This window comes from Rhinatrema bivittatum, chromosome 18 (assembly GCF_901001135.1).
Source record: "Rhinatrema bivittatum chromosome 18, aRhiBiv1.1, whole genome shotgun sequence".
Taxonomy (NCBI): Eukaryota; Metazoa; Chordata; class Amphibia; order Gymnophiona; family Rhinatrematidae; genus Rhinatrema; species Rhinatrema bivittatum.
In genome coordinates this window covers 58163043-58178000 of record NC_042632.1, presented here as the reverse complement: position 1 = coordinate 58178000, position 14958 = coordinate 58163043, and the positions used below count along the sequence as shown (strand labels likewise).

Here is a 14958-nt window from a genome sequence, read left to right as displayed (position 1 = left end):
ACACATCGCAGTGTGCGAGGTCAGGCACAGGAGGAAAGTGTTTGCACTAATTCCTTATGTTATTATGTCCTTCACACACACACATCGCAGTGTGCGAGGTCAGGCACAGGAGGAAAGTGTTTGCACTAATTCTTTATGTTATTATGTCCTTGACACACACACATCGCAGTGTGCGAGGTCAGGCACAGGAGGAAAGTGTTTGCACTAATTCCTTATGTTATTATGTCCTTGACACACACACATCGCAGTGTGCGAGGTCAGGCACAGGAGGAAAGTGTTTGCACTAATTCTTTATGTTATTATGTCCTTGACACACACACATCGCAGTGTGCGAGGTCAGGCACAGGAGGAAAGTGTTTGCACTAATTCCTTATGTTATTATATCCTTGACACACACACATCGCAGTGTGCGAGGTCAGGCACAGGAGGAAAGTGTTTGCACTAATTCCTTATGTTATTATGTCCTTCACACACACACATCGCAGTGTGCGAGGTCAGGCACAGGAGGAAAGTGTTTGCACTAATTCCTTATGTTATTATGTCCTTCACACACACACATCGCAGTGTGCGAGGTCAGGCACAGGAGGAAAGTGTTTGCACTAATTCCTTATGTTATTATATCCTTGACACACACACATCGCAGTGTGCGAGGTCAGGCACAGGAGGAAAGTGTTTGCACTAATTCCTTATGTTATTATGTCCTTCACACACACACATCGCAGTGTGCGAGGTCAGGCACAGGAGGAAAGTGTTTGCACTAATTCCTTATGTTATTATGTCCTTCACACACACATATCGCAGTGTGCGAGATCAGGTACAGGAGGAAAGTGTTTGCACTAATTGTTTATGTTATTATGTCCTTCACACACACACATCGCAGTGTGCGAGGTCAGGCACAGGAGGAAAGTGTTTGCACTAATTCCTTATGTTATGTCCTTCACACACACACACACACACACACACACACACACACACATCGCAGTGTGCGAGATCAGGTACAGGAGGAAAGTGTTTGCACTAATTCTTTATGTTATTATGTCCTTGACAGACACACACATCGCAGTGTGCGAGGTCAGGCACAGGAGGAAAGTGTTTGCACTAATTCCTTATGTTATTATGTCCTTGACACACACACACACACACATACATCGCAGTGTGCGAGATTTCATGCACAGAAAATTACTTTGGACTCCCAGATGTTTTCATGCCGTGTGCCCCATACCTGCTCCTTTCCCACCAGATGTACTTTCACATCTGTCAGGGAAAATCCCCGTTTCTGGCAGATCCCCAATAGCATCTCTCGAATAGTTAGGCCTGGCCGAACGGCTGTCAGTGAGGCTGTCCCATCTGGGAGATAAATGCAGCAGTACTTCATCTCCTGGATCCCTGTTTCTGGTTCCTTACCCCTGAGGCTCACCCCATCATTCTGAAATAGAAAAAGCAGTTAGCAGTGCTATCGCGCCTTCACAAAATGTACCCTTGCTTTCTGAGGTGTTATCCCTGCTGTGTGGAACTGTTATTATTCAATAATTATCACTAACCCCCAGAAATAAGAACAGCATTACATGGAATTATGGCTCCATCACTGCCTAGACGTGCACTGGCCTTGGACTAAGAGGATCTTCCCATCGCTTCCTGTGTACGCAGATTACTACTGAGGTGTGCGAGCTGTACATTCATAGCTCGGTCTATGCATCCATGGCTCTAGTTTGGAGCAGCACAGAAGGTAGTGCTCCTGCCTTACTGATTGCTCCATGCTTTCTATGGATGTGGAGCATCCTGTAATTCTGCACACCTCAGGGTGTTGAATGGACTACGATCGACACCTGCATGTTATAAAATCGATGCGCACATGGATGCCCGCGCAGTTCTTTGAAACTTTGCCCTTTAGTGATAAAGAGGCCATGGGAGATACCCTGGGGGCTACTCCTGATGATGTTGTGACAGAGGAGTAATTCATCCCTTATGTTATTAGACTGACCTCAGAGAGCTGCAGACATTAATTCTTGATATTTTGTGGAACTTTATATTACCCGTTTAGTTTTCTTGTTTGTATACTCTATACCTTACAAGAAGTAAGTCTTGGACTTTATCTAAAAAGCAGCAAACCAATAATTTGAAACCACAGCAATGCAAGTTAATTTACACAAGTTCGGACTAGCGTTACAGCTGTTAGTACCTTGGCCTGACAGCTGCACCACACTGTTAAATGTTCAAACTGTCTGCACTGGCACGACGGCTGCGGCTCCTTCTGACCCATGGACTTTGTACCAATTTTCAGAGTGAAAGTGCCAGCTTTTTCTGCAGCTGATTTTTTCTTTGAAAATATTGCATGTCTATTTGCAAACGCCATCTATGAGTGCTATTTTCCTCCTCTCTGTGTGGGGAACCCGGTGCAGGCTTTTAGAGACATTGAGGGAGGGCAATGCAGTGAAAATGCTTTCTTTTATTTACATGTTTATAGTGTGCTTTCCCCTGGAGACCAGAATAAAATTATGAAACAGACCAGGCTAACTACAACATTAGCCCAGGGTCATAGCTTCTATTATACAGATCAATTGTCTAAGGCTTTAGGCACCTTTCAAACTTAGGAGAACAAACTGCCCCTCTGAAACGGACTTGTGTTCAGTAATGTGAGTAGCCAGGGATGGGGATCAGGCAAGGGGAAGGAAGGTAACAGCAGCTAGATCTAGCACTGCCCCAGTCCTCTATCCCTCCCTCCTGCAGCCCTCCAGCCCCCACTCTCTCTCCTCCCTCCTGCTGCTTTCAAACGTTGGATGGGGCACACTGCCAGCAGCCTCCCCGGTCATCTCCCCGTGATCCTCTCCTTTCCTGCCTGCCAGAAGAGCCATCAGAGCAACACTGGACATCAAGCCGGCAGGAGAGAAGAGTGAAGTCACCCTAGAGGATGAATTGTGGGGAGGGGGGCTGAAGGGGAGGGAATGAGAAGAGATCGCCAGGGAATCTACTGGAGGAGGGAGAGCAGTCTGCACACCCAGGCCAACATTTGAAAGGTGATTCGCCCCAAACTTTCACTTTTTTGTGACCAGTGGAAGATGAGGGGAGGGGACAGAGCTGGCTAGTACTGATTTTAGGTGCTGAAAGCCTGAGAGCCCTCATTCTAGGTGACTAACGTTTAGCCACTAAGAAATCCAGGTTGTTATATTCAGCTGAAAATCAGTTTAAGGTAGGTGGCCAAAATGTATCCCAAAGCCTTTTCTTGATAATTGGCCTGTTGCTGCCTGAAATGTAAAACATATCAGCACCTAAAAGCAGAGCAGTTTGCAGCCCTTCTCTGCTGCCCTCTGAGGACGACACAGGAGCACAGGATGCTGATAAAATCAATCACTTATTACCTCACATTTGGTGTTTAATGAAGAGAGAAAGCCCAGCTCCATGCTTGCGGCAGAACTCAGTGAACCCTGGGACTCACGGCGTGGTGACAAGAGACATTCTCCTTCTGACGTGTCTGGAAAGCAGAATGATTTATTTAAAAGCAGCAAAGGCAGATTACATAGCAAGAGGAAGGGAGTAAGGATGCTGAAGCACTGACCTTCAGCCAGCAGGGGTTATCCCTGGGCTGAGCACACATTTTTACTGACAGATTACCAGTCCTCTCCTCCATGTAAATCCCATGTTAATGAAATCATTCGTCGTTATTACTCCACGGTGCTGCCACTCCAGGCTGGGACATTACCAAACACTAACACTAGCCCCAGATATTTGACTTAACTTTTCTCCACCAGTCACCCAGCATTACATTTCCAATCCTAGGGGATCTAAATCTGGGACTCCAAGCCAGAGACCCTCTGCCCCAGGGCCCCGATAGTTTTTAAAATTCCATTATGGGTATGGTGTCAATTGAGTGAGGAGCAGGGTTCAGTTTGTTTATCATGTTCTCGACTTCAATTTGTGATATCTCTTCAAATTCTGACCATATGTTGACGTCCCTTCTGGGCATCTTAATCTCTTATTTGGTTGTGTTAGGGATTTTTGTTCTTAAGTTTTCAATTTTATCTTTAGTATATGTGTGTAGTATTAGTGTACATGTTTAGTGTTAGTACATGGTATAGGGTTAGTGTATGTATATGTAGTGTTAGTGTATATGTTTAACGTTAGTACATGTGTACAGTGTTAGTATATGTGTGTGGTATTAGTGTATATGTTTAGTGTTAGTACATGTGTATAGTGGTAGCACATGGATGTATAGGGTTAGTGTATATGTTTAGTGTTAGTACATGGATGTATAGGGTTAGTGTATGTGTATGTAGTGTTAGTGTATATGTTTAGCATTAGTACATGTGTACAGTGTTAGTATATGTGTGTAGTATTAGTGTACATGTTTAGTGTTAGTACATGGCTGTATAGGGTTAGTGTATGTATATGTAGTGTTAGTGTATATGTTTAGCATTAGTACATGTGTACAGTGTTAGTATATGTGTGTAGTATTAGTGTACATGTTTAGTGTTAGTACATGGCTGTATAGGGTTAGTGTATGTATATGTAGTGTTAGTGTATATGTTTAGCGTTAGTACATGTGTACAGTGTTAGTATATGTGTGTAGTATTAGTGTATATGTTTAGTGTTAGTACATGTGTATAGTGTTAGCACATGGACGTATAGGGTTAGTGTATGTGTATATAGTGTTAGTGTATATGTTTAGTGTTAGTACATGCATATAGTGTTAGTAATGTGTACAGTGTTAGTATATATGTGTAGTATTAGTGTATATGTTAGTACATGGATGTATAGGGTTAGTATATGTGTATGTAGTGTTAGTGTATATGTTTAGCGTTAGTACATGTGTACAGTGTATATGTGTGTAGTATTAGTGTATATGTTAGTACATGGTTGTTTAGGGTTAGTGTATGTGTATGTAGTGTTAGTGTATATGTTTAGTGTTAGTACATGTGTATAGTGTTAGCACATGGATGTATAGGGTTAGTGTATGTGTATATAGTGTTAGTGTATATGTTTAGTGTTAGTACATGCATATAGTGTTAGTAATGTGTGCAGTGTTAGTATATATGTGTAGTATTAGTATATATGTTTAGTGTTAGTACATGGATGTATAGGGTTAGTGTATGTGTATGTAGTGTTAATGTATATGTTTAGTGTTTAGTATAGAAACATAGAAACATAGAAATGACGGCAGAAGAAGACCAAATGGCCCATCCAGTCTGCCCAGAAGTTGGATCCATAGTATATGTGTGTATAGCGTTTGTAGATGTGTGTATAGGGTTAGTGTTTATGTATGTAGTGTTAATATATATGTTTAGTGTTTAGTATGTGTGTATAGGGTTAGGGTATATGTTTAGTGTTTAGTATATGTGTGTATAGGGTTAGTATACATGTATGTAGTGTTAATGCATATGTTCAGTGTTTAGTATATGTGTGTATATAGGGTTTGTAGATGTGTGTATAGAGTTAGAGTATATGTTCAGTGTTTAGTATATGTGTGTATAAGGTTAGTATATGTGTATGTAGTGTTAATGTATATGTTCAGTGTTTAGTATATGTGTGTATATGGTTAGTGTATATGTTTACTGTTTAGTCTATGTGTATGTAGTGTTAATGTATATGTTCAGTGTATAGGGTTAGGATAAGTGTATGTAATATTAGTGTATATGTTTAGTATTTGTGTGTAGCATTGTTGGAAGGAGCAGAAAGGAGTATGAGAGTGAATGGTGAGGAAGGTTTAGGGGATAATGATGCACTTCCCTTTTTAAAATCATAAGATGTGTTCCTATGTGTCATGTATGAAATTCAGTCAAATATCTTTTTCCGTGTATTACCAGATTTTAAAATGGCACAATTGTATGGCCTATTCTTTCTTAAGAAGGGCATAGGACAATTTCTTTAAAAACAGGATTATCCTGTATAAACAAGAAACTAGGCCAGCTTAGAAGTTGGATCCATAGCAAGTTCCGGGTGTCTGTAACTGATTTAGTGCTATATTGGCTTGGTCTAATAAAATGTAAGCTAAATTTTAGCTCAGGTTTTCTTTACTCATGAGGTAAAAACTGAGTTAACTCCTAATGCAGTAAACTAATGGTATGCAAATGCATCAGGAGTTTAAAAAAAGCACGTTAACTTAAAAGGCACACACAAAAATCTGCATAGTGCTCATAAAACATGATTTTAAAACTGAAAAAGCTCCCTAGGTAGGTATAAAGATGAAAAAAAAGCTATTTCCCTTTGGTGCAGGCACTTAGCATAGTTGTTATCACTGTGCACAAAACTGTATGTGCAACTGTGTATGGTTAGGTAAGCTCTTTGAGGAAGGCACTTGTAGTAACACAAGTGTCACCATTGTGCAACGCTTACTGTCTGATTCTGTTGCCTCATTCTTCTCCAGTTTGTTGCGTAAGGCCTACCATCCCCTCCGTTACACTGTTGTCATTGAGCTACTGTGAGGCCCACAGTTGTGCACAGAGCAAGTGCTGCACGATGGTGATAATGATGCATACCCCAAAGGACTTACTCTCAGTGAATGCTTGCACATACAACTATTCTGTATCTGCATAGCTTTATCAGACAATATCTTAAGAGGCTTTGATACAGGAACACATTACATTCTGATTCTATTGGATCTCTCGGCAGCATTTGACACTGTAAATCACAAAATACTAATCAATAAACTAAAAGAAATAGGACTCAATAACAAAACAATAAACTGGTTTGAGTCATACTTAAGCAACAGATTTTTCCAAGTATAAATCAAAAACACACTATCAGACAAAGTTAAACTACAAACAGGAGTCCCACAGGATTCAGCCCTGTCCACAACACTCTTTAACATTTATCTCCTCCCAGTATGTCACCTACTCGCTAGACTTGGAATAATACACTACATATACGCGGATGACATACAACTACTGTTACCCATCATAAACACAATCGAAGAAACTATGAAACTGGCTAATATGTATCTTGAAATAATCAAACAACTCCTAAACCAAATAGAACTGGTAATAAACATTGATAAAACTGAATTCTTACATCTAGAACGAAAAAATATACACCCTACACAACCTACAATCGCAATCAAAAATAATCAAACTGTAGAGTTAGCAATAAAAGTACGGAATCTAGGAATAATAATTGACCCTGAGCTTAACATGAAACAACACATTTCACAGAAATTAAAAGAAGGTTACACCAAACTAATGGTCCTTAGAAGAGTGAAACCCCTGCTAACACTGAATAATTTTCGTACAGTCCTACAGGCAATGATATTCGCGAGCACAGACTACTGTAACTCTCTGTTATTAGGGCTACCTCAAGTTACTATTAAACCACTCCAAATATTGCAAAATTCCACTGCTAGAATTTTGACAGGCAAAAAGAAAAGAGACCACACACATATACACTCATACTACATTATATCTGTATCCTACACACATATAGTAACATTAAACATAACATCTACACTCACACTACACATTATATCTGTATCCTACACACATATACTAACATTAAACATATACACTCACACTAAATTATATCTGTATCCTACACACACATATACTAACATTAAACATATACACTCACACTAAATTATACCTGTATTCTACACACATATAGTAACTTTAAACATATACACTCACACTACATTATATCTGTATCCTACACACATATACAAACATTAAACATATACACTCACACTACATTATATCTGCATCGTACACATATAGTAACATTAAACATATACACTCATACTACATTATATCTGTATCCTACACACATATACTAACATTAAACATATACACTCACACTACATTATATCTGCATCGTACACATATAGTAACTTTAAACATATACACTCACACTACATTATATCTGTATCCTACACACATATACTAACATTAAACATATACACTCACACTACATTATGGGGTAGATTTTAAAAGAAGCGCGATCAGCCTACTTTTGCTTGCGCATCAGACTCAAGCAAAAGTACGCTGGATTTTAGTAGATACGCGCGGAGCCGCGTGTATCCACTAAAATCCCTGGATCGGCGCGCGCAAGGCTATTGATTTTGTATAGCCGGCGCGCGCCGAGCGCGCCTGCCTACCCCGTTCCCTCCAAGGCCGCTCCGAAATCGGAGCGGCCTCGGAGGGAACTTCCTTTGCCCTCCCCTCACCTTCCCCTCCCTTCCCCTACCTAACCCACCCGCCCGGCCCTGTCTAAACCCCCCCCTTACCTTTGTCGGAGGATTTACGCCTCCCGGAGGGAGACGTAAATCCCCGCGCGCCAGCGGGCCTCCTGTGCGCCGGGCCGCGACCTGGGGGCGGGTACGGAGGGCGCGGCCACGCCCCCGGACCGCCCCGGGCCGTAGCCACGCCCCCAAAACGCTGCCGACACGCCCCCGAAACGCCGCGACGACCGGGCCCGCCCCCGACACGCCCCCGACATGCCCCCCTCCGAAAACCCCGGGACTTACGCGAGTCCCGGGGCTCTGCGCGCGCCGGTAGGCCTATGGAAAATAGGCTTACCGGCGAGCAGGGCTCTTAAAATCCGCCCCTATATCTGCATTGTACACACATATAGTAACATTAAACATATACACTCTCACTAAATTATATCTGTATTCTACACACATATAGTAACTTTAAACATATACACTCACACTACATTATATCTGTATCCCACACACATATACTAACATTAAACATATACACTCACACTACATTATATCTGCATCGTACACACATATAGTAACATTAAACATATACACTCACACTATATTAGATCTGTATCCTACACACATACATACTAACATTAAATACATTATTTTTATCCTACACACATTTACTAACATTAAACATATACACTCACACTACTCATTATTTTTATCCTACACACATTTACTAACATTAAACATATACACTCTTACTACCATTATATCTGTATCCTACACACATATACTAACATTAAACATATACACTCTTACTACCAATATATCTGTATCCTACACACATTTACTAACATTAAGCATATATACTCACACTACACTTTATTTTTATCCTACATACATTTACTAACATTAAACATATACACTCACACTACTCATTATTTTTATCCTACACACATTTACTAACATTAAACATATACACTCTTACTACCATTATATCTGTATCCTACACACATATACTAACATTAAACATATACACTCTTACTACCATTATATCTGTATCCTACACACATTTACTAACATTAAATACATACACTCACACTACATATTGGGGTAGATTTTAAAAGGTGCGCACGGGAGTAGATTTTGTTCATGCAAACCCAGCACGAACAAATCTACTCCCGATTTTATAACATGCGCGTGCTGCCGCGCGCACGTTATAAAATACCAGGTCAGTGCGCGCAAGGCTGCGCAAAATCGGCAGCCTGTGTGCGCCGAGCCGCACAGCCATCCTCCGTTCCCTCCAAGGCCGCTCCAAAATCGGAGCAGCCTCAGAGTGAACTTTCCTTCTGGCCCCCCCCCCCCCACCTTCCCCTCCCTTCCCCTATCTATCCCACCCCCATCCCTAACTAATTCCCCCCTTACCTTTATTTTACAAGTTACGCCTGCCTGAGGCAGTAACTTTTGCGCACCGGCCGGCTGCCGGCGCACCATGTTCCGGTCTAGGAGATGGTCCGGGGGCCGCAGCCACACCCCGGAACACCCCCGATGACGCGCCGCTACGACACGCCCCGACACGCCCCCCAGGAAAGCCCCGGGATGCGCGTAAGTCCCCGAGATAGGCTCAGCGCACGCAGGGGATGGAAGGGGCAACTTTTCAGGGGTTATGCGCATAACCCTTTGAAAATCTGCCCCATTATTTTTATCCTACACATATATATACTAACATTAAACATATACACTCACACTATACATTATTTTTATCCTACACAGATATATACTAACATTAAATACATACACTCACACTATACATTATTTTTATCCTACACAGATATATATACTAACATTAAACATATACACTCACACTATACATTATTTTTATCCTACACACATATATATACTAACATTAAACATATACACTCACACTATACATTATTTTTATCCTACACACATATATATACTAACATTAAATACATACACTCACACTATACATTATTTTTATCCTACACAGATATATACTAACATTAAACATATACACTCACACTATACATTATTTTTATCCTACACACATATATATACTAACATTAAACATATATGTGTTTTATTTATTTAATGTGTTTTGTATACCGTCATTCGGTTTCGCCATCAGAACGGTTTACAGAATCATGAAATATTTATTTATTTATTTATTTATTTATTTAAAATTTTTATATACCGACATTCATCCAGGATATCATATCGGTTCACATTGTAACATAAACTGGCGCCACGCATGGCGCTTTACATTGAACGATTAAAACATGCGAACAAGGTATTAAAAGGGGGTGGGAGATAACATGGGACAGTTTGCATTAAATTATATTATAACAACGTTTGCAATTATATACATATGTACAATGGAAAATAAAGACTAAGAAGTGCAGGCAGGCTAGTGAGGGAGAAAGGGGAAGAGGAGAGAGGAGAGCTGAGAAGGAGGGAGGAGCGGGGGAAAGAAGTAGGAGGGGGGAAAGAGGGGAGGGGAGAGAGGGACAGTGAAGGGGAAAGTGGAGGGGGGAGTGGAAGGTGGAAATAATGGATAGGAAGAGAGAAAAATTAGGTGTATGCTTTAGCAAAGAGCCAGGTCTTAAGCTTCCGCTTGAAAGATTTGAGGCATTCCTCTTGCCGTAAGTCAACTGGCATTGTATTCCAGAGGGTCGGCCCGGCTATCGATAATGCACGGGCTCTCGTGGAAGTAAGTTTGTAGAGTTTAGGAGAAGGGATAGGCATGGTTGCAAGGTGTGCATGTCTGGTAGGCTTATTAGACTGGTGTAAATGGAAGGAATCATTGAACCAGTTCATTTCAGGGTTGTATAAGGCCTTATGGATTAGAGAGAGCGCCTTATATTGTATGCGGGAAGCTATTGGAAGCCAATGTAAATCTTTTAGAACAGGGGTAATATGGTCATGTTTACGTAAGTTGGTCAAGATCCGGGCTGTGGTGTTTTGCAGAATTTGAATGGGATGGATGGCATTGTTGGGTAGGCCGAGAAGTAGGGAATTGCAGTAGTCAGTCTTGGCAAAGATTGTAGTTTGAAGCACTGTACGGAAATCGGGGGGATGTAGTAGGGGTTTGAGTTTTTTTAGTGTGTGGAGTTTAAAGAAGCCGTCTTTGAGTATGTTATTGATGAATTTCTTAAGTGTGACATGACCATCAAGGATGATTCCCAGATCACGGACTTGTTGGGCAAATTGGAACTGCGTAATAGGGGGGAGGATTGGTTGGTTTTGGGGTGAGATGAGCATGATTTCAGTTTTCATGGTATTAAGGGCTAGGTGGATGGAAGATAGGAGATTGTTAATGGAAAAGAGGGTTTCATTCCAGAAATCCATGGTTTTCGATAAAGAGTCGGTGATGGGTATGAGCAGCTGAACATCATCAGCGTATATGTAATGAGGGAGATTTAGACTGGAAAGGAAGTAACAGAGAGGTAGGATGTAAATATTGAATAGGGTTGAGGATAGGGAAGAACCCTGGGGGACACCTCGGTTGAGGGGGATAGCCTTGGATACGTGATTTCCTAATTGAATTTTGTAATCTCTGTTGCTGAGGTAGGAATTGAACCAGTTGTGGGCAACGCCTGTAATGCCAATTTCAGTCAACCGCTGTAGGAGAATAGGATGGCTGACGGTGTCAAAAGCGGAGGATATGTCAAGGAAGGCAAGAATGTATGATTGCCCTTTCTCAAATCCTTTGATAATGTGGTCTGTCAGGGAAAGTAAAAGAGTCTCAGTACTATGAGATTTCCGAAAACCGTATTGTGCGGGGCAAGGATATGATTATCTTCAAGGTATTCTGTGGAGTTGCTTGTTGACAGTTTTTTCAAGGAGTTTAGAAATGAATGGAAGATTTGATATAGGGCGATAATTAGCTGGATCAGAGGGGTCAAGTTTGGGCTTCTTTAGAATAGGTTTGACAATTGCCTGTTTCAGGGGGAGGGGTACCTGCCCAGAGTTAATGGACAGGTTAATGATTTTTGTTAAAGGTTTGGCAATGATGTTGGGTATTGTGAGGAGATGTTTAGTGGGTATAGTGTCAGATGGGTGAGTGGACGGTTTGGCTTTCTTGATAAAGGTTTCTATTTCTAATGTTGAAGTGCAGTCTAGGGAGGAGAGAACTTTAGTATAGTTACTGGTCTTTGTTTGATTGATGTCCAATTCGAAGTGGTTGCTGGGACCGGTAGAGGAGGAGAACTTGGATAGCAATTTATCTACTTTGGTTTGGAAGAACGTGGCAAGTTCTTCGCATTTGGATTTGGCTACTACATCAGGGGATGTCGGGAGTAGTTGTCTTGGTGAGTGAATTCACGTAGTCGTATAGTACTTTAGGATTGTATTGGAATTGGTGTATTTTGTTGGCATAGAAGTCTCGCTTTGTCATGTTAAGTTTGTCACTATAGAGGTTTAGGGAGGATTTAAATTGTGCCAGGTGAGTATGTGAGGGATTCTTACGCCAGATCTTTTCAGATTTCCGAAGTTGTTGTTTAAGGTTTTTTAGCTCTTGGGAGTACCATGGTTTCTTACTCTTGTTGTTTTGCGGACAGACACGTTTAGATTGCAGGGGACAGGTGGTGTTAGCTATGCTGTTGGTAATGTCATACCAGGAAACAAGTGCTGTATCTGCATTGGTGAGCTCGAGGTGGTCAAGTTTGTGTCGAGAGCTGATATAAGGTCATCTCTGGTGCAATTTTTTTCTGTAATGAATGGTTTTGTATGTGTTGTCATGGCAGGAGGGTGTCTTAATGGAGAGAGAGGTTTTAATGAGGTGATGATCTGACCAGGGGATGGGTGTGTGAGAAGGGGGGGTCAGTTTGTATGAGGGCATTGGTGAAGAGTAGGTCGAGGGTATGGCCCGCCTTGTGAGTAGGAAAATGGATCAATTGCTTATAGCCTAAAGCATTAATGATTCAAGAAAAGCATCACATGAAGGGGTGCGGGGGGAGCTATCACATGCAAGTTGAAGTCTCCAAGTATGATGGCTGGAATGTCAATGGAAATGTTCGTTGCAAGGTATTCAATGAGGGTCGACGGGTTATTATGTAGGGTACCTGGGGGAGCGTAAATGAGGCATAATTGTAAAGAGGGGGATTTGAAGAGGCCTATTTCAATTTTTGGAGGGGGAGAGGTAGGGTGGAGAATCATGTGAAATTTTTTCTTTATGATTAAAAGTAGACCTCCACCTTTCCTTTTTGGCCTGGGGATGGAGAAAGTGTCGTATGTTTCGGACGGAAGCTGATTTAGGAGAACAGTATCGGAATCCTTTAGCCAGGTCTCTGTTAAGGCACAGATATCTGGGTCTTGGTCAGTGAGTAGGTTGCAGAGAAGAGGTATCTTTTTGTTTAGAGACTGGACATTGAGGAGTACGAGGGATAGAGCAGTGAGACCGATAATTTGGGTAAGAGGGGGGGGAGATCATGGAGGGGAGGATAGTTTTTATATGAGAGTGGTGTCGTGGGTGTAGGGGGGTATTGGGCCTGCATTTGTATGTTGTATATGTTGTATAAACATCATCACAGCATCTTATCATGTACACTTATCACACTACACATTATCTGTATATGTTGTATAAACATCATCACAGCATCTTATCATGTACACTTATCACACTACACATTATCTGTTTCCTAGTCTTTGTTTTCATGGGGCCAGTCTTGGTCATTTGATTAAAAAAAACATTGATTATCCCCAATAGGGCACAGGAGACTGTGGGAATGCTGCAGTGTTGGGGAGATCCTGGAAGTTGAGTCTGGGCTCCCAAATTTGTCCGACGGGATAAGGGAACAAGAGGTTGTTGAAGAACAAAATCCTCGCAATGAGAGAGAGATAGCTACCCCCAGAACATCAAGACAAGAAGGGGGAATGAGCACAAGTGAAAGCAGGGTGAAAGAGAATCCAAAGGCTTTGAAACTGGAGGTGTTACAACAAAATATGTCATCTGTAACTTTGGAGGGCATATGTGGAGAATTGAAAGCTATCGAGTGTTCATTAGCAAAGTTAACACAGTCTACTATGGATATTAAAAATTAAGTTTTGATAAATACAAATTTAATATCCACATACAATCAAAAATTAGAAGATTTAGACAAAAGAGTTATACAAACTGAAAAAATATCTCAGAATTTGGTAAAATCAGAAATGATAATAAATAGAAGATTGGAAAGTCTAGAGAATGCTTCTAGAATGTGTAATTTAAGAGTGCTAAATTTCCCTGTGATTAGGCTGACATCTCCGTTAGAATTATTTAAATCTTACTTACAGAAGGTACTGGATATTCCAGTGCCCGCTTTTTACCAGTAATTACTAAGATCTATTATCTTCCACAAGCTAATATGAGAGATCAGGGGGAGAGAGATCAGCCTGATCAGCTGGATATTTCTAATATATTAGAAATTTCGAGTGAGACAGAAATATCTCAGAGGAGGTCAGTACTAGTGACGTTTGCATTTATATCAGAACGTAATAATATTCTGAGGATGTTTTTTTGTAAAAGAAATTCATTATTTTATGGCCAAAAGATCTGGGTTTACCCAGATCTGACTAAATGTACACAAATTAAGAGAAAAACATTTCTTATGTTAAGATCAGAGGTGTTGAAATTGGGAGCGAGATTTATGTTACGTTATCCATGTAAATGTGCCATAACATATAAGGATGCTAACTATGTCTTCTTTGAGATAGACCAGTTGAAAGGCTTTTTGGAATCTCATACCCATGATAGCACACTTGTGGTCCGAATGTATAATAGCTTGGCAATCTAATCAAAATGATTATCTCATTATAGTATT

The 14958-nt window shown here is 41.0% G+C and overlaps 1 protein-coding gene across 2 annotated transcripts in view; it reads right to left on the bottom strand.

Annotated features, from left to right (window-relative positions):
* RGS14 (regulator of G protein signaling 14) overlaps positions 1-14958 on the bottom strand; it is a 70333-nt gene that overhangs the window by 31478 nt on the left and 23897 nt on the right. For both annotated transcript variants that reach the window (XM_029583366.1, XM_029583365.1), the window contains 2 exons: positions 3357-3469; positions 1223-1426 (listed from right to left, as the gene is read on the bottom strand). In XM_029583366.1, coding sequence (XP_029439226.1) covers positions 1223-1426; positions 3357-3469 — 317 coding nt within the window. The remainder of the gene's footprint in view (positions 1-1222; positions 1427-3356; positions 3470-14958) is intronic.